This window comes from Molossus molossus, unplaced genomic scaffold (assembly GCF_014108415.1).
Source record: "Molossus molossus isolate mMolMol1 unplaced genomic scaffold, mMolMol1.p scaffold_m16_p_6, whole genome shotgun sequence".
Taxonomy (NCBI): Eukaryota; Metazoa; Chordata; class Mammalia; order Chiroptera; family Molossidae; genus Molossus; species Molossus molossus.
In genome coordinates, this window is record NW_023425399.1 from 44,791,043 (window position 1) to 44,811,851 (window position 20,809).

The 20,809-nt window shown below is 36.9% G+C and overlaps 1 protein-coding gene across 26 annotated transcripts in view; it reads right to left on the reverse strand.

The window, feature by feature from the left end:
• The window catches only part of RALGAPA2 (Ral GTPase activating protein catalytic subunit alpha 2), a 412,816-nt gene that overhangs the window by 84,489 nt on the left and 307,518 nt on the right, over positions 1–20,809 (reverse strand). Inside the window, exon 38 of one of the 26 annotated variants that reach the window (XM_036244713.1) lies at positions 20,414–20,465. The exons of the other annotated variants lie outside the window; for them this stretch is intronic. Within the exon in view, the coding sequence (XP_036100606.1) occupies positions 20,451–20,465 (15 nt within the window). The 3' untranslated portion in view covers positions 20,414–20,450. Of the gene's footprint in view, positions 1–20,413; positions 20,466–20,809 lie in introns of those variants that run through there. 26 annotated transcript variants of the gene reach the window in all.

Genomic DNA, 20,809 nt, shown 5'->3' on the forward strand with positions numbered 1-20,809 from the left:
TCCAATTTTAGCTCACACGGCCAGGGAGAGCTTTAAGGATAAGATGGTATTTCAATAAAGACTTGACAGAGTGAAGAAATTAACTTCAAGCTATAAGGTCATCTGATAGAAAAGCCTTCCTGGCAGAGGAACAGCAAATACAATGGCCCTGTAGTGGGAGTAGAATTAGTATGTTTAAGCAATAGCACAGGAACCGCAGTGACTGGAACTGAGTGAGCAAGAAAAAGAATAGAAGAAAATAAAGTTGAACAGGAAATAAGAGGGGCATTGTAGGAAATTTTAAGGATTCTAGATTTCTGCTCTGAATAAGATAAAAGCCTTGGAGACATGATCTAACCTACATTTTAGAGGTATTACCTGACTGCTGTTTTGGGAAAATTATGGACACCAATTAGGACATTACTGAATAATTCAGGCAGTAGATGATGATAGCTTGGATCAGAATGGTAGCAGAAGAAATGGGGAGAGGTGGCTGTTTCTTGATATAGTTTGAAGGTAGAGCTGACAGGATTCTCTGAGGATTATTAATGAAGTGGAAGAGGAAAAAAAAGTAGTCAAGGATGATGCTATGGTTGTATAGCCTGACAATTGGAAGGTTGAAGCCACCTTCTCCTGAAATGGAGAAGACTGAGTATATGTGGGGGGTGACATTAGCTCAATTTTACACATACTAAGTTTGAGATGCCTATTAGATATCCAGTGGTAATGTATGGAGGTGGCAGAATATGTATCAGGCTTGAAATCATGGGAGGGGCTCAGGTCAGAGATTTACAGTTATTCATTTACAGGTGGTGTTTATAGCCACAAGTTTGGATAGTAAGAGGAGCAAGAAAAGAGGTTCAAGGACTGTATCTTGTGGACCTCCAAAGTTTAGAGGTTGGAGACATGAGGAAGAATCTGTAAAGAAGATTAAGAAGGAGTCGCTGGAGATGGAGAAGCAAAACCTCCAATGAGTAGCACCACACCTAGCACATGGTTGGAATGCAAAGACCTGTGGAATGAGTACATTAATTAATATTTTAAATAATTTAGATTAATTAATGAATATGAGTCTCCAACATAGGTCTTTTGACTTGTGTCAAAGACTATTTGCAGAGCACCTTTTCTGTGGTTGGCCTTAGGGAAGTCTTGGGATATAATGGTGAAAGAATGTATTTATTTGCCCATGGGAGCTGACATAAGAAAACTATGGACTACATCCCTCAACAAAGATGAAAAAACCCATTATAAATTGTTAGTAAATTAAATCCAGCAATATATAAAAAGGATATCTTGACCAAGTGGTATTTTCTATTTAAAAAAAAAAAAACACAGCAACAACCAAGGTTGATTTAATATATTCATAAATTCATCAATGCAATTTACTATATTAAACAGAGTAAAGAATATAACTATATGACCTTCTTAAAAGATACAAAATAAGCAAGGATAAAAATTCATAATATAAAAAAAATTACAAGCAAACTGGGAACTTCCTCAATTTGATAAAATTTTAAAGGAAAAAATATTACATTATAATTAATGGTGAAATATTAAATGTTTTCTACCTGACATCTGAAAAGTTTCACTTCTTCTATTCAACATTTGAAGATCCTTGTTATTATTATAAAGAAAAATGAAGAAACTTAAATATTAAAAAGAAATAAAGTAATTTTATCCACAGACAACATGATAGTGCACACAAGAAATCCAAAGGAAGTTAACCAGAACTAATAAGTGAATTTTGAAAGGTCACAGGATATAATATTTCCTCCAACTCTATTCTATTTCTGAATGTTAGCAACTAACAACTGGAAAAATGGCATTTTAAAAAATGCTGTTCGTGATAGCATAAAAATCATTGAATACCTGAAATAAAGTTGACAAAAGTTCTGCAAGACATCTATACTTAAAACTACTAAACACTGCTGAGCTAAATTAAAGACAACTTGAATAAACGGAAAGATGTACAATGTTCATGGATTGGAAGTTTCCATACTGTTAAAATATCAGGTTTTCAGAAACTGAGTTATAGATTCTGCACAAACCAACTCAAAATTCTAGGAAGCTGTTTTTATAGATATGGACAAGGTTATTGTAAATTTGCATAGAAATAAAAATGCATAAATTATCCAATTATAATATTTATATTACTTGATTTCAAGGCATATTATACAACTATAATAATTAACATATCATAATGATGGCACTAGGATAGACAAATATGTCAACAGAACAGCATGTAGAGTCTAAGAACAGAACCACATATATATGGGAATTGATTTACAATAAAGGAAGCACATCAGTTTTACAGGAAAAGTAAAGTCTATTTTAATAAACAATTGGATAGCCATATTGAAAAGTGAACCTTGACCTCTACCTAATACAACACAGAAAAACTGAAATGGATTATAAATCAAAATAAAATAGTAAAGCTAAAACCACAAAGCTTCTAGAAGAAAACATGAGAAAATCTTCACAACGTTGGGTTAGGTAAGGATTTCTTAGGGTACAAAAGGTATCAATTAGCAAAGAAAAACATAAATTGAACTTAATAGTGGCCACATTTTCAGGGGATTAATGACTGGGAGAGGACATAAGGCAGATTTCTGGGGGCTGGCGATAGCCTATGTTTAGATCTGGGTAGTAAACTGTTCACTTTGAAAACATTCATTAAGCTGTATACTTACAATTGGTACTTATTTTTTAAATCGTCACCTCAGGATATTTTCCCATTTAGCTTCAGATAGAGTGGGAGGGAGGGAGGAAGAGAGGGAGGGAGAGAGAGAGGGAGAGAGAGAGAGAGAGAGAGAGAGAGAGAGAGAGAGAGAGAGAGACATTGATGTGAGAGAGACACATCAACTGGTTGCCTCCCACACAACCCTGACTAGGGCTGGCGACTGAAATGCAACCAAGGCACATGCCCCTAACCAGACTTGAAACTGCAACACTTTGGTCCACATGCTGACACTCTAACCACTGAGCAAAACTGGCCAGAATTTTTATTTATTAATGTTATAGTTCAAAGAAAATATTTTTTAGAAAACAAATAAGAATATAGAAGATTTGAACAACACATTTAATAAACTCATCCTAATGGACACACATAAAATATCTCACCAAACAACTGTAGAAGACACATTCTTTTCAACTTGCACAGAATGTATTTATTATTTATTTATTTATTTATTTATTTATTTATTTATTTATTTATTTATTCCTCACCCCAGGATATTTTTCCATTTATTTTCAGAGTGGAAGGGAGGTGTGGGGGAGGGGGGAGAGAGAGAAAGAAATATCGATACAAAAGAGACACACCAACTGGTTGTCTCCTGCCTGACCTTTACCAGGGCTGGAGACCGCAACCAAAGTATGTGTCCTTGACCGGAATCAGACTCACAAATCTTTGGTCCATGGGTCAACACTCTAACTGCTGAGCCAAAATGGCCAGGGTACACATAATATATTAAAAAAACGATCATGCTCTAGGCCAAGGACTCACAAATACAGCCTACAGGGCCTAATTCCAGCCTGGTGCCTTTTCTTGTATGGCCTGCAAGCTAGGAATAATTTCAAAGAGTGAAATTATATAATCTATACTCTGTGCCCAAAGAGTTATTAAGTAAAAAATCCATGACAAAAGAATAACTAGCACAAACCTCTGTTTAGAAATTAAGAAACATATTCCTAGCTCATACTGTGTGGCTCAGTTGGTTGAGCATTGCCCCATATACCAAGAGGTCGCTGGTTCAATTTCTGGTCAGGGAACATGCCCAAGTTGCAGGCTTGATCCCCAGTAGGGGATGTGCAGGAGGCAGCCAATCAAAGTTCCTCTCTCATTCATGTGTCTCTCTCTCTCTCAAATCAATTTTTAAAATATTAAGCAAAAAAAGTTGGTTCTTTGAAAAAGCCTAATACAACTGATTGACAGATCTTTGACAAGATGAATCAAGAAAACACAAATAACTACCACTAAAAATAAAAGAGGAACAAAACTGTAAATGCTTAGAAAATATGTATAGTTTTATGCCCACATATTTGAAAATTTAGATAAAATGGCCAAATTCCCAGTTAAATACAACTTAGCAAATACAGACATAGATGATATGTGAAGATTATAATTCTGTAAGTATTAAGTAATTAATTCAGAGAGAAAAAAGTTATTTTTAATTTAAAAAAGTCATCTAAGATAGCTTTAATGGCATATTGTATGAAACCTTCAGATTTAAATAATTTTTATTTATTTATTTATTTTATCCTCACCCAAGGACATTTTTGCATTTATCTTCAGATAGAGCGGGAGGGAAAGTGGGAGGAAGAAAGAGAGACACATTGATGTGAGAGAGACACATCAAGTGGTTGCCACCCACATAACCCCAACCAGGGCCAGGAACAAACTGCAACCGAGGTACGTGCCCTTAGTGGCAACCGAACCCTGGACTCTCTGGTCCAAAGGCTGACGCTCTAACAGCTGAGCCAAACCAGCCAGGGCAAATTATTTTTAAGAGAAACATCCAGTGTAGAGAAAAATATAAAACAAATCTATTATTTTATTAATAAATTAAGAGCCAATCTCACTCATGAACATGCATGCAAAAATCCCAGCAAAATATTATCAAACCAATTCAATAATGTGCAAATTAGGTATATCCCAAAATAATGTGTGGTTTTCATTAAAAATCAATCTGGGAAAAAACATTTAAAGATTTCCTGCGGCAGGCAGGACCAGAGCGAGGGTGAGTGTGTGAGTGTGAGCAAGTGTAAGAGAGAGTATGGAGGAATTCCAAAATGGCGGCAGAGTGAATGTAAGTTACACAGACCATCTTCCAGGACTAAACGGGAATTACAACCAAAATAAAGACAAATTATTGGGAAAAAGCAACAGAAAAGCAGCTGGAGAGGACCATATAACCAGGGACACTGAATTGATCCTGGTAGGATTGTGGAGGTGCGAGACTGGGGCTGGGAGAAAACAGACAACAGCGGTCTTAGCTGTGAGCAGCACCCTTGGGGTTAAACTCCCAAGTGGCTCCACAGCGCAGAGAGCCGAGACAGAGTGCTAAAATAGCCACAGCCACTCACCTTGGGATCTGGCACAGGGAGGGAAGACTGCACTGGGACTGTGTGGGGACATAAGGGATTTGGAGGGTGCTCAGAGCTTTTGCTGAGTTGCAGCCACTCAGGTTGGTGGTCATCTTACTCCTTCCAAGGGCTCTGGAGAGAGGCAGCGGCCCCTCTCACAGAGATTCAACCCCACCCAGATGGGCCATTGAAATGCAAATTGAGGCTCATTAACAACCAGCATTCGGTGCCCCTTAAGAAATTCCCTTACACTCAAGACCTGAGAGAGTTTTTCATTCAAATGAGAACCCAAGGTTCTTCAAGTAACCTAGACTTAGAGCCTCCAGACAAAACACTAGAGGATAACTAAACAATTCCTGGGGTTGCAACTTTAAGCAGGAAAGTAAGACTTGACAGTGGTGTTTAAAGTGGGTCCTCCCTTGCTCATTCAAACCCAGTAGAGGGAGCCATAAACAGCAGAACACCAACACCCACAGGGAAAATTGAGCAGACTCCCAAACCCACTGAGATAGCCAAAATAGTGAAACAAAGAAACAAATCACAAATGAAAGAACAAGTTATCTCATATCTACCACAGATAAGATAACTGAAATGCAATCAAGAATGTTAACACAGATAAAATTCAGAGCCATGACTGAAAGAAGCTCAACAGCATGCGTAAGGACATAAACACAATGAGTAACGACACAGAAACACTGAAAATAAACCAATTGGAAATTAAACACCACCAAGAAGAAATGAAGAATGACATAGCAGAAATAAAGAACACATTGGAAGGTCTAAACAGCAGAGTAGAGAAGCTGAGGACGGGATCAGTGAATTAGAAGAGGGTAGAAAAAATCAATCAATCAGAAAAGCAAAAGGAGAAAACAATTAAAAAACAGGAACACAGCTTAAGAAAACTGTGGGACAATGGAATCGTAATAATATTCACATCATAGGAGTCACTGAAGAAGAAGAAAATGGGCAAGGGTTAGAGACTATATTTGAAGAAATAGTGACAGAAAATTTCCCTAACTTGGTGAAGGAAGAAGGCATTCAAGTTCAAAACGCACAGAGAGCCCCAAGTAAGAAGAACCCAAACAGGCCCACACCAAGACACATAATAATTAAAATGCCAAAAATTAAAAACAAAGAAAGAATCCTAAAGGCAGCGAGAGATAAGCAACAAGTTACTTACAAAGAAACCCCCATAAGGCTATCATCTGACTTCTCAACAGAAACACTACAGGCCAGAAGGGAGAGGCGTAACGTAATCAAGGTCATGAAAAACAAGTATCTGAATCCAACACTACCGTATCAGGCAAGGCTATCATTCAAAATGGAAGGTAAAATAAAAAGCTTCCCAGACAAAAAAAAGGGTAAGGGAATACATTAGCAGCAAACCTGCACTGCAAAAAATGTTAAAAAGACTGTTGTAACTAGTAGAAGAAATAGAAAATAATATATAACCATATTAAACAAAAATGGTAATAAATAACTACATATCAATAATCACCTTAAATGCAAATGGACTGAATGCTTCCATAAAAAGACACAGAGTACCTGACTGGATAAGAAATCATGACTCATATATATGTTGTTTACAAGAGACCCACCTCACAACAAAAGACTCACATAGGTTGAAAGTGAAAATATGGAAAAAAAATTTTCAAAGCAAACAGAAAGAAAAAAAAAGCTAAGGCAGCAATACTCATATCTGACAAAATAGATTTCAAAATGAAGGCCAAAACTAGAAACAAAAAGGGCCACTATGTAATATTGAAAGGATCTATCCAACAGGAAGATATAACCTTGGGAAATATATATGCACTCAATGTAGGAGCACCAACATATATTAAAAACCTTCTGGAGGACTTCATAGGAGAAATTGACAGCAATACAATCATAGCAGGGGACTTTAACATCCCGCTGACATCACTGGATAGATCCTCTAGACAAAAAATTAGCAAGGAAACACAGACTCAAAATGAAGCACTATACCAAATGGATTTAATAGATATCTACAGAGAATTATAACCCAAAACTACAGAATTCACATTCTTCTCAAGTGCACATTGGACATTCTCAAAGATAGACCACATGTTAGGGCACAGACTAAGTCTCTACAAGTTAAGAAGTTTGAAATCAGATCAAGCATTTTCTCAGATCACAATGGCATGGAACTAGAAATCAATTGCAACAAGAACATGCAAAGACATTTGAACACATGGAGACTAAATAGCATGTTATTAAACAATGCACAGGTTACCGAGGAGATCAAGGAAGAAATTAAAAACTTCCTGAAAAGCAATGAAAATGAACAAGCAACAACACAAAATCTATGGGATGCAGCAAAAGCAGTTCTGAGAGGGAAGTTCATAGCACTATAGGCCTACCTCGAAAAACAAGAAAAATTTCTAATTGACTGCCTAACCTCACAACTTGAAGAATTAGAAAGAAAACACCAGAGCAAGTAGAACGAAGGAAATAGTAAAGATCACAGCAGAAATAAATGACATACAAACCAAAAAAACAATTCAAATGATCAATGAAACAAAGAGTGGTTTTTTGAAAAGATAAACAAGATTGATGGACCCTTAGCTGGACTCACCAAAAAACAAAGAGAGAGAACCCAAATGCACAAAATCATAAATGAAAGAGAAGTAACAACTGACATCACAGAAATGCAAAAGATCTTTAACAGCTACTATGAGCTACTATATGGCAACAAATTCGACAATATAAGTGAAACAGACAAATTTATAGAAACACACAGTCTCCGAAAACTGGACTGGGAAGAGTTAGAAAACTTGAACAGACCAATAACAACTAAGGAAATTGAAGAGGCAATCAAGACTCTCCCAGCAAATAGATGACACAGGCCCAGATGTTTTCATGGGTGTGCTTTACCAAACATTCAAAAAAAGAACTAACATCCATGCGCCTCAAAACCATTTCAAAAAATTCAAAAAGAAGGATGACTTCCAAACTCGTTTTATGAGGCCAGTGTAATTCTAATTGCAAAACCAGAAAAAGACACTACAAAGAAAGAAAACTACAGGCCAATATCCCTGATAAAAAATAGACGCCAAAATCCTGAATAAAATACTAGCAAATCGGATGCAGAAATACATCAAAAAAATTATTCACCATGACCAAGTGGGATTCATCCCAGGGATGCAAAGCTGGTACAATATTAGCAAATCAATAAATGTGATACACCACATATACAAAATGAATAAAAACCGCATGATCATATCAATAGATGCTGAAAAAGCATTCGACAAAATCCAGCATCAATTTCTGATAAAAATGCTCAGCAATGTGGCTCGACATAATAAAAGACATATATGAAAGACCTACAGCTAACATCATACTCAATGGGCAGAAACTAAAAACATTTCCCTTAAGAACAGGAACAAGACAGGGATGTCCACTTTTGCCACTCTTATTTAACATTGTACTAGAAGTCTTAGCCACAGCAATCAGACATAGAGAAAAAATAAAAGGGATCCAAATTGGAAAGGAGGAAGTGACACTGTCATTATTTGCAGATGACATAATATTATACATAGAAAACCCAAAGACTCCATCAAAAACCTACGAGACTTAATAAATGAATTTAGCAAAGTAGCAGGATACAAAATTAACGGCAAGAAATTGACAGTAATCTTATACACCAATGAAGAACTGACAGAAAGAGAAACTGAAAAAACAATTCCATTTACCATTGAGGTAAAAAAATTAAGATACCTAGGAATAAACTTAACCAAAGAAGTAAAGGACCTATTTGCAGAAAACTATGGGACATTGAGAAAAGAAATAGAGGAAGATATGAAAAAGTGGAAGCACATACCTTGTTCATGGATTGGAAGAATTAACATCATTAAAATGTCCATACTACCCAAAGCAATCTATAGATTCAATGCAATCCCCATCAAAATACCAAGAACATATTTTACAGAACTAGAACAAATACTTCAAAAATTCATATGAAACCAAAAAAAAAAACCCAGAATAGTCACAACAATTTTGAAAAAGAGGGACAAAGTAGGTGGGATCACAATACCAGATATCAGGTTATACTACAAAGCGACTGTAATCACAACAGCCTGGTACTCGCACAAAAACAGGCATATAGACCAGTGGAACAGAACAGAGAAACCAGAAATGGACCCAAGGCAATATGCTCAATTAATATTTGACAAAGGTGGCTGGAGCATACAATGGAGTAAAGACAGCCTCTTTAAGAAATGGTGTTGGGAAAATTGGACAGCTACATGCAAAAACAGGAAACTAGACCATCAACTTACACCATACACAAGAACAATCTCAAAATGGATAAAAGACTTAAATGTGACTCATGAATCCATAAAAATCCTAGAAGAAAATATAGGCAACAAAATCTCAGACATCATAGCAGCAGAATTTTCACTGATACATCACCTAACGCAACAGAAACAAAGGAGAAAAGGAACACATGAGACTACATCAAATTAAAAAGCTTCTGTCCAGCAAAAGTACAATCATCAAAATGGAAAGATAACCCACTCTATGGAAGAGCATAATTTCCAATGATACATTGGATAAGGGGTTAGATTCTAATATACATAGAGTACTCATACAACTCAACAAAAGGAAGACAAAGAACCCAATTAAAAAATGTGCAGAGGAGCTGAATAGACACCTCTCCAAACAGGACATAGAAATGGCCAAGATACATATAAAGAAATGCTCAACATCACTAATTCTCAGAGAGATGCAAATTAAAACAACAATGAGGTATCATCTCACACCTGTCAGAATGGCTGCCATCAACAAATCATTGAACAACAAGTGTTGGTAAGGGTGTGGAGAAAAGGAGACTCTAGTACACTGCTGGTGGGAATGCAGACTGGTGCAACCACTATGGAAAACGGTATGGTGTTACCTCAAAAAATTAAAAATTGAACTGCCATTTTACCCAGTGATCCCACTTCTAGGAATATACCCTAAGAATCCTGAAACACCAGTCAGAAAGAATATATGTACCCCCATTTTCATAGCAGCACTATTTACAATAGCTAAGATCTGGAAACAGCCCAAATGTCCAACAGTAGACGAATGGATAAAAAAGCTGTGGTTCATATACACAGTGGAGTACTATGCAGCTGTAAGAAAGATCTCCTATCCTTTGAGATGACATGGAGTGACTTGGAAAGTATTATCCTAAGTGAAACAAGCTAAGCAGAAAAAGACAAATACCACATGATCTCACTTATTTATGAAATATAATGAACATAACAGTCTGAGGAATAGGGTAGATACAGAGACGTGGAAGTAGGGTACAGACTGACAACCCTCAGGAGAGGGGGTGGAGGGGAGGAAAGAGATAAACCACAGAACTTATATGCATGTACGTATAACTGATGGACAGGAACAACAAAGCCCGATATGGGTTTGGAGGGGAGGGGACTGGGGAGGAGGGTATCAATTGGGAAAAAAAGGAGAAACATCTCTAACAAAAATAAATTAATAAAAAAGTTTTTTTTAAAAAAGAGAGAAAGAGTGTGAGTGGACATGAGTGTGTATAAGCAACTACGCAGCAGTGTGGAAAATTAAGGCAGAGATTTCCAGTGCTGTGGATGGGGAAATAGCCAGTTATTCCTGTGCGCAGCTTGTCAGCACACTTCTCCCTGCTTGAGGCTGGAAGGCCCTGTATTTTGTAAGATCCTCTTGTTCTTCTCTGGGAAGAGGCAGTAGAGAGTGGCTAGGGCCCAGTGACCTGAGGCCACCAGTGTGCCTTATACCATCGGACCAATGTCCCCCACTGTGCCAATGTGGACCAGCACACAGTAGCAGCGCTGTCAAGGTACCTGCTCCCATAAGCAACAGCAAGGCGTGGGAGCAGCAGTAGGGCTTGAGAGCCAAGCCCCTTCCCCACAGCAGCAGCAGCAGCAGCAGCAGCAGCCTGCTTGGGAGTGGAGTCCCATCCCCAGTAGCAGCAGGCCTGGAAGATGAGCACTTTCCCCAGCAGTAGTTGCAACGAGCTTGGAAGTTAAGCATCATTCCCCCCAGCAGCAGTGGTGCCTGAGGACCTGTGCACCGCAGCAGTGCAACACATGCACCACAGCAGCGCCTACCACGACTGACTAAACACGAGCCACCAGCTGTCAATCTTCCAGTACCCACAGCAAACAAGAGACGCCACACACCAGAACAAACTGGGAGGTATAGCAGTCTTATCTGATACACACAAAGCTGACTACACACTTCACCTGGCCTGGAACTACCAGACTGCTAAAACGGTGAGACAAAGAAACAAATGCCAAATGAAAGAAAAAGAGGAATCTCCAGAAAAGAAACTACATGAAATGAAAGCAAGCAATTTGTCAAATAAAGAATTCAAAGCAATGGTTTTAAGGTTGCTCAAACAACTTAGTGAGAACTACAAGCAACTTAATGAGAATTATAAAGAGCTCAGTGGGAACTGTGCATAAAAAGAAAGTGGGAGCTATTAATAAAAATCAAGTGGAAATAAAGAATGACATAGCTGAAATAAAAAAAAAATACCTTGGAAGTATTCAATAGTAGATTAGAAGAAGCTGAAGACTAAATCAGTGAGTAAGAAGACATTGTAGAAAAAAAACACCCAAATAGAGCAGCAAATGGGGGAAAAAATTACAAAGCAGAAGGAGAGCTTAAGGGAGCTTTGGGACAAAATGAAACATAACAACAATCACATCATAGGGTACCAGAAGGAGAAGAGTTGGAGAAAGGAATAGAGAACCTGTCTGAAGAAAAAATGACAGAAAACTTCCCTAACCCGATGAAGAAAAAAGTCACACAAGTCCAGGAAACACAGAGACTCCCAAGTTAGATGAACCCCAAAAGACTCACAGCTAAAAACATCATAATTAAAATGGCAAACGTTAAAGACAAAGAATGAATCTTAAAGGAAGCAAGAGAAAGACAGAAAGTTACCTACAAGGGAGTTCCCATTAGACTGTCAGCTGATTTCTCAATAGAAACACTGCAGGCCAGAAGGGGCTGGCATGAAGCATACAAAGTAATGAAAAGAAAGGATCTGAATCCAAGACTACTCTATCTAGCAAGGCTATCATTCAAAATTGAAGATGAAATAAAGAGCTTCACAGACAAAAAAAAAAAAAAAAAAAAGGACTAAAGGAATTTACTACCACTAAACTAGCACTGCATGAAATGCTAAAGGGACTGTTGTAAGAAGAAGAAATATATAGAGAGGAACACAGGCATAAAATAAAAATGGTGACAATTAAGTACCTATCAATAATAACCTTAAATGTCAATGGCTTAAATGCTCCAATCAAGACATAGGGTAGGTTACTGTATAATAAAACATGACCCATATACGTATATGCTTTCTACAAGAGACCCACCTCACAACAAAAGACTTACACAGGATGGAAGTGAAGGGATAGAAAAAAATGTTCCAGGCAAATGGAGATGAAACACACACACACACACACACACACACACACACACACACAGAAATGGTGTAGCAATACTCATATCTGATAAGATAGACTTCAAAAGTATGTCCATAATAAGAGACAAAGAAGGTCACTACATAATATTAAAGGGATCAGTCTAACATGAAGATATAACCCTGGTAAGCATATATGTTCCAAATAGGAGCACCAAAATATATTTAAAAAACTTCTAGAGGACTTCAAGGGAGAGATTGATAGCAATACAGTCAGAGTAGGTGACTTCAATACCCCAAAGACACCACTGCATAGATCTTCCTTACAAAAAATTAACAAGAAAACAGAGTCCTCTAAGTAAAAGGAATGATATATTTCTTCAGAGACTAGAAGACTAAATACTGTCATCATTTCCCTTTCCAGATTGATTTATAAATTCAATGCAAGGTATCTTGAGCTGATTCTGAAATCTATATTGAATCAAAAAGGCTAAGAAAAGCTAAAATATTCTTAGGAAGAACAGGGAAGGAACTTGTGTTAGCTATAAAGACAGTGTGACAGAGGCACACTAGACCAGTGGACTTGAATGGAGGAGCCCAGGCACAGCCTCCTGCATGTGTAACGACTATTGAAAATTCATTTCTGGTGGTTACTGGGATATATTACCTTGTGAGGTAAGGATATTGACCTATAAGATATATATCCTTGGACCCAGGGATGAATACATGGTGGTGTTTCTTCCATAACCAGAAAAGAGGTCTAGGTATAGGTGGGGGAAAGCAGTGCTTTTCACTTTATTTCTCCTGACCCATAAGCAATTTTTTCTTTTATTCCTACAATGCTGACCTCTAGTTTTAGTTTTTGGACTTAAGGAAGAAGCCTTCCTACCTAAAAGAGACATAATGGTTCCCTCAATTTGAAGTGGAAACTGCCACCAGCTAGAAGATACCCAGACAACTTTACACAGTGCAGCCTCAATAGATATGTTGCCTGAATGACTGAGTGAAGGCCTACAGCTCCCAGGCTGTGAGTGCTAGACATTAACCAAATCTGTTGTCTCACTTCACAATTCTAGAACAAGATCTGTTGTGACTGTCATCTTTTACTTCATGAAGATGGCTGAAAGGTCAGAGAGAAAGAGTGACAGGTATGGTCCGTGGGTCCTGAGTAGGCTTCAGTGGCCACATCTTTTCGTTCGTTTGGTGGGTTTCAGAAAAGGGCTCCACAGTTAAAATACAGAGATGTAAAAACTGCAAAGATTGGGCAAAGCTATATTGATATCAGCACCTACAGTACAGAGGAAGCAGTCAGATCTGAGGTAACTCAAATGGGAACAAAGAAGGATGGGACTTAGTTCTATGAGTGATAACAACTGAGTGTTTCCTCCTCACGACAGTAATGGAGGAGCGGGCATCTTAATTTCAAAGGAGAAAAATCAAGGAACTAGTCCTCATTGTCTAAAACCACTCACTGTTTCCTAGTTACAGTGACAATGACAACAAACATATAAGAAAGAATAATCCTTTCCTTCTATCTTCAGCATTACCACACTTAAAAAAGTTTTTTACAATATATTCCTTAAAAAAAAATAAGTGCACCTCCTCCTATGACTTACACTAAAAGCAGTCCAAGGTGAAGTTGTGTGACAGTGTTTATGAAGAAAACAAAACAAAACAAACAAAAAGACCAACAGAAACAAACTAATAAATTTCAGATATAGCACAGAAAATACACCTGTAAGGATAAATTCTCTAATTCTGGGGGCAATTTTTTAGATGAGATATGTACTCTATAGTTTAGTAAACCAGACATCAAAAAGATGAAAGAATGTGTGTGATTATATGAATAAAGTTGTTTCAGAAGAGACTGTTTAAAAGAAAACAGTTGTATGATCACAAAAATGTGAAAGAATATGAGTGGGCATCATCATGAGAAATAGTAGTAATAAGACTGACATTTTGGTGAGAACAATGTCATATTTTGGTCATTGAAACAGTATCTCAACCCTTAAAACAGTTCCAAAATAAGATGGGCTTATAACCCATTCTATAGATGAAGTACAGAGATATAAAGTAACTCTCCTAAGGTGAGATGCCCTAGTAAGGAATGAGGCCAGGATCTAAACACGAAGGGCCTTGTTTCCTTCTCACAGAGGAGTTCTGTGTACCTCTGACACCCTGGCCTCCTTTACTTGGCTTCAGCTCACAGGGTGTGCAAACATGTGCCGAAATGTAGGAAGATGCACCTGCATGTGTTAAAATATCAGGAAAATGTGCCCAGATTCTTGAGCCAGAAGGCCTTTTATGCTGAGGTAGCTCAGAGGTAGAGGATGAGAAATGTCTTGTTTTCTGACATGAAGCAGGATCTACCACTTTTCACTCAGTGTACATTCACACCCAGGCTCTGACTGGCCAAAGGAGGAAAAGGCTAAGGAGAATAAGATGTTTATATGAAAGACAAACTTGAAAAAGGAGAAAATAATGTCAACTCTTGAGGAAGATCAATTGAGAAGAGATTCTCAATATCTAAATTGTTATGAAAGCTAAAGCAGGAGGCAGGAGTTAATAATAGGCTATAGATTTTTTTCCCATCTGTATTGAAGCTCATCTTATAAATAAATGTTTTTTATTATTCTCTGGCAACTGCTTGTTGGTGAATCAGATAGTCTTTCAAAAACTGGACAAAAGGAATAATATAAATCTCTTGTATCCAGGGAATTCCTCTAATTAGGAGTGGCAACAAATTAGAGAATAAATTTGATTTTGATATAACATCTGCAAATGACAGCTGCCTTTTCACCAGTTTCTCAATATCATTCCTTTACTAAAAATAACAACAACAATAATAAATTACCAAAATGGAACAAATTGCAGTAATCCATTTAAGATTGTATTTTAGTATATTCTGATTACTTTCAGTTATCTTTTGAAAATAAATGATTCTTTATATATTAAAAAGTTAGCTCACTTTTCCCAAGAATTTCCCAGAGTATTTCAAAGTGTATGACTTAATCTCAAAAAGGTTATTTGATTGGGGTTGAGATAAATACTTAAGAAAACTGCACATTTGAAATAAAAATAAATTTACATAATCATGTGATAGTCAAACACACCTCCCATGTAATGAAGCCATACTAGTAAAAGATTATGTTTTGAACACAGGTACCAATAGTGGCTCCTCTTGGCCTCACATGTGCAGATGGTCTTGTGACTTCTGGTACATTAATTAGCCTTAACCAGCATTTCTGGGCACTTGCTCCAGGTGAAGGCCCTGGGCTAGCTGTCATTCTGAAGAGGGACACATACACATGCTTTTTCAGGATAGTTGTTGAGTCTGCAAGGGAACCAGATACTACCTGAAAAGCTGCCTGGCAAGTTGGGGCAACTTAGGAAAAGATGGGCATATAGGAACAAAAGGATCCAGTAAGGGCCTGTTGTCTTGAATGGGCACTTAGAATCCCTGAAAGGACAGTAAAGAGAATTTGGTTCCCAAGCTGAATGTGACAGGAAGCTAAGGTCCAAAGAAATGGAGCGATCTGCCGAAGAGATCCAACCACTTGTGGCAGCAGTGGAACTGGAACTTTGGGATCCCATCTCATATACTATTATAATTCTTTCCTGTTTATACTTCTCAGAAATGATTAAATTATCCTCCATTTTCCTCCCATGCTCATCCCTACCAAGGCTGAGTAAGTAGCATGTGGAGGACATTAACATGCTTTTCCATTATAAAACTGACACTCTGGTTGAGGTGATGAGAAGAATCCATTACCAAAGCTTCCTCTTGTTTTCAAGTGCTCCTGGTCTAGGCTGCTTCAGTATGTCTAGCCTTTGGTCATCAGCCAGTCACTAATGTGCCTGGATCCAGATAAACATGCTCAAAGCACTAAAACTTACTTTCGCAAATACATAAAAGCAAATGTTTTGAACATCAATATTACTTTCACTTACTGAAAGAAGGAAAGCACTATGGGTACTGACTGCAAAATGAGAGCTTTATGCATCACCTTTCTGCAGAACAAATTGGGCATTTTAGCAAGCCTTTTAAACCACTGATATTCTACTAACACGCACGGGGAAAATTTGGCAGGCTCCAAGACCCACTGAGATAGCCAAAATGGTGAAACAAAGAAACAAACCCCAAATGACAGAACAAGAGAACTCTATCAAAGATGAATAAATGAAATGATGTTAAGCAAGTTATCAAAGGTAAAGTTCAGAGCCATGATCTTGAGGAAGCTCAACAGTATGAGAAAGGGTCTCAACACCATGAGTAAAGATATAGAAACACTGAAATCCAACAAAGTGGAAATGAAGAATGACAAGCAGAAATAAAGAACACATTGGAAGAAATAACCAGCAGTGTAGACAAAGCTGAGGACCAGATCAATGAATTAGAAGACAGGATAGAAAAATTCAACCAATCAGAAAACCAAAAGGAAAAAACAATTAAAATACAGGAAGACAGCTTAGGAGAACTGTGGGACAACTGAAAATGTAACAACATTCGCATCATAGCAGGCACCAAAGAAGAAAATGAGCAAGGGTTAGAGACTATATTTGAAGAAATAGTGACAGATAATTTCCCTATCTTGGTGAAGGAAGAAGGCATTCAAGTTAATGAAGCACAGAAAGCCCCAAGTAAGAAAAACAAAAACAGGCCCACACCAAGACACATAATAATTAAAATGCCAAAAATTAAACACAAAGAGAGATAAGCAAGCAAGAGATAAGCAACAGGTTACCTACAAAGAAACCCCCATAAGGCTATCATCTGACGTCTCAACAAAAACACTTCAGACCAGAAGGGAGTGGCATGAAGTAATTAAGGTAATGAAAAACAAGGATCTGAATCCAAGACAACTCTACCCAGCAAGGCTATCATTCAAAATAGAAGGTCAAATAAAGACAAAACAAACAAACAAACAAAAAAACAAAGGCTAAGGGAATACATTCACAGCAAACATGCAATGCAAGAAATGTTGAAAGAACTGCTGTAATTAGTTGAAGAAATAGGAAGAAAAATATAACTACACTAAACAAAAATGGCAATAAATAAGTACATATCAATTATTATCACCTTAAATGTAAATGGATTGAATGCTTCCATAAAAAGACACAGACTAGCTGATTAGATAAGAAAGCATGACTCATATATGTGTTGTTTACAAGACACTCACCTCATAACAAAAGACTCACATATGTTGAAAGTGAAGGGATGGACAGAAATCTTCCAAGCAAACAGAAAAGAAAAATGAAAAGCTGGGATAGCAATACTCATATCTGATGAAATAAATTTCAAAATGAAGGCCATAACTAGAGACAAAGAAAATCACTATATAATATTGAAAGGATATATCCAAAAGGAAGATATAACCTTGGTAAACCCAATATAGGAGCACCAACATATATTAAAAACCTTCTGGAGGATTTCAAAAAAGATATCAACAGAAATAGAATCATAAGGGATTTCAACACCCCACTGATATCACTGGATAGATCTCTAGACAAAAAATTAGCAAGGAAACAGAGACTCTAAATGAAGCACTAGACCAAATGGATTTAATAGATATATACAGAGAATTACAGCCCAAAACTGCAGAATTCACATTCTTCTCAAGTGCACATGGGACATTCTCAAAGATAGACCACATAGGGCACAAACTAAGTCTCTACAAGTTAAGAAGATTAAAATCATATAAAGCATCTTCTCAGATCACAATGGCATGAAACTGGAAATCAGTTGCAACAAGAACATGCAAAGACATTGGAACACATGGAGACTAAATAGCATGTTATTGAACAATGAATGGGTTACCAAGGAGATCAAGGAAGAAATTAAAAACTTCCTGGAAACCAGTGAAAATGAACACACAACACAAAATCTATGGGATGCAGCAAAAGCAGTTCTGAGAGGGAAGTTCATAGCACTACAGGCCTACCTCAAGAAACAAGAAAAATTTCTAATAGACTGTCTAACCTCACAACTTGAAGAATTAGAAAGCAAACAAAAAGAAAACCCCAGAGCAAGTAGAAGGAAGGAAATAGTAAATATCAGAACAGAAATAAATGACATAGAGACCAAAACAACAATTCAAAGGATCAATGAAACAAAAAGCTGTTTTTTTTTAAAAGAGAAACAAAATCGATGGACCCTTAGCTAGACTCACCAAGAAACAAAGAGAGAAAACCCAAATGCACAAAATCAGAAATGAAAGAGAAGTAACAACTGACACCACAGAAATACAAAAGATCGTTAACAAATGTTATGAACAATTATACGGCAACAAATTTGACAATCTAAGCAAAATGGACAAATTTGTAGAAACACGTATTCTCCTAAAACTGAACTGGGAAGAGATAGAAAACTTGAACAGACCAAAAACTAAAATGAAATTGAAGATGTAATCAAGACTCTCCTAGCAAACAAAAGCCCAGGCCTGGACGGCTTCACGGGAGAATTTACTGAACATTCAAAAAAACCTAACACCTATTCTCCTCAAACTATTTAAAAAAATTCAAGAAGAAAGACTTCCAAACTCATTTTATGTGGTCAGCATAATTCTAATTCCAAAACCAGAAAAAGACACTACAAAGAAAAAAAAACTACAAGCCAATATCCCTGATGAACAGCTGCCAAAATCCTGAACAAAATATTACCAAATTGGATCCAGCAATACATGAAAAAAATTATTCAAAATGACCAAGTGAGATTCATCCCAGGCACGCAAGGCTGGTACAATATTTGCAAATCAAGAAATGTGATACACCACATAAACAAAATGAAAAATAAAAACCATATAATCATATCAATAGACGCTGAAAAAGCATTCGACAAAATCCAACACCCATTTCTGATAAAAATGCTCAGCAATGTGGGAATAGAGGGATCATATCTCGACATAATAAAGGCCATATATGAAAGACCTACTGCCAACATCATACTCAAGGGGCAAAAACTAAAAACATTTCCCTTAAGAACAGAAATGAGACAGGGATGCCCACTTTCACCTCTGTTATTTAACATAATGCTGGAAGTCTTAGCCACAGCAATCCGACAGAAAGAAAAAATAAAAGGGATCCAAATTGGAAAGAAGGAAGTGAAACTGTCCTTATTCGCAGATAACATGATATTATACATAGAAAACCCCAAAGACTCCATCAAAAATCTACTAAACTTAATAAATGAATTTGGTAATGTAGCAGGATACAAAATTAATGTCAATAAATCGATGGCATTCTTATACACTAATGATGAACTCACAGAAAGAGAAACTAAAAAAAAACACTCCCATTTACCAACATGGCAAACACATTAAGATACCTAGGAATAAACTTAACCAAAGAAGTAAAGGACCTATTTACAGAAAACTACAGGACATTGAAAAAAGAACTGAAGGAAGATATAAAAAAGTGGGAGCACATACCTTGTTCATGGATTGGAAACACTAACACCATTAAAATGGCCATCCCCATCAAAATATCAATGATATATTTCACAGAGCTAGAACAAATACTTCAAAAGTTCATATGGAACCAAAAAGACCCTGAATAACCACAGCAATCTTGAAAAAGGACAAAGTAAGTGGGATCACAATACTGATATCAGGTTACACTACAAAGCTACTATAATAAAAAAAAGCCTGATACTGGCACAAGAACAGGCATATAGATCAATGGAATAAAACAGATAACCCAGAAATTGACCCAAAACATTATGCTCAATTAATATTCAACAAATTTGGCAAGAGCATACAATGGAGTAAAGACAGCCTCTTTAATAAATGGTGTTGGGAAAATTGGACAGCTACATGCAAAAAACTTAAATTAGACCATCAACTTACACCATACACAAGAATAAACTCAAAATGGATAAAAGACTTAAATGTGACTCATGAATCCATAAACATCTTAGAAAAAAATGTAGGCAGCAAAATTTCAGGCGTCACATCCAGCAGAATTTTCAATGATACATCACCTAAGGCAACAGAAACAAAGGAAAAAATGATCACATGGGATTACATCAAACTAAAAAGCTTCTACACAGCAAAAGAAACAAACACCAAAATGGAAAAGGAACCCACTTTATGGGAGAGCATAACTGCCAATGATACATCAGATAAGGGGTTAATTTCTAAATTATATAGAGTGCTCATACAACTCAACTAAAAAAAAACAAAAAAATCCAACTTAAAAATGGGCAGAGGACCTAAATAGACACCTCTGTAAAAAGGACATACAAATGGCCAAAAGACATATGAAGAAATGCTCAACATCACTAATCATCAGAGAAATGCAAATTAAAACAATGATGAGGTATAG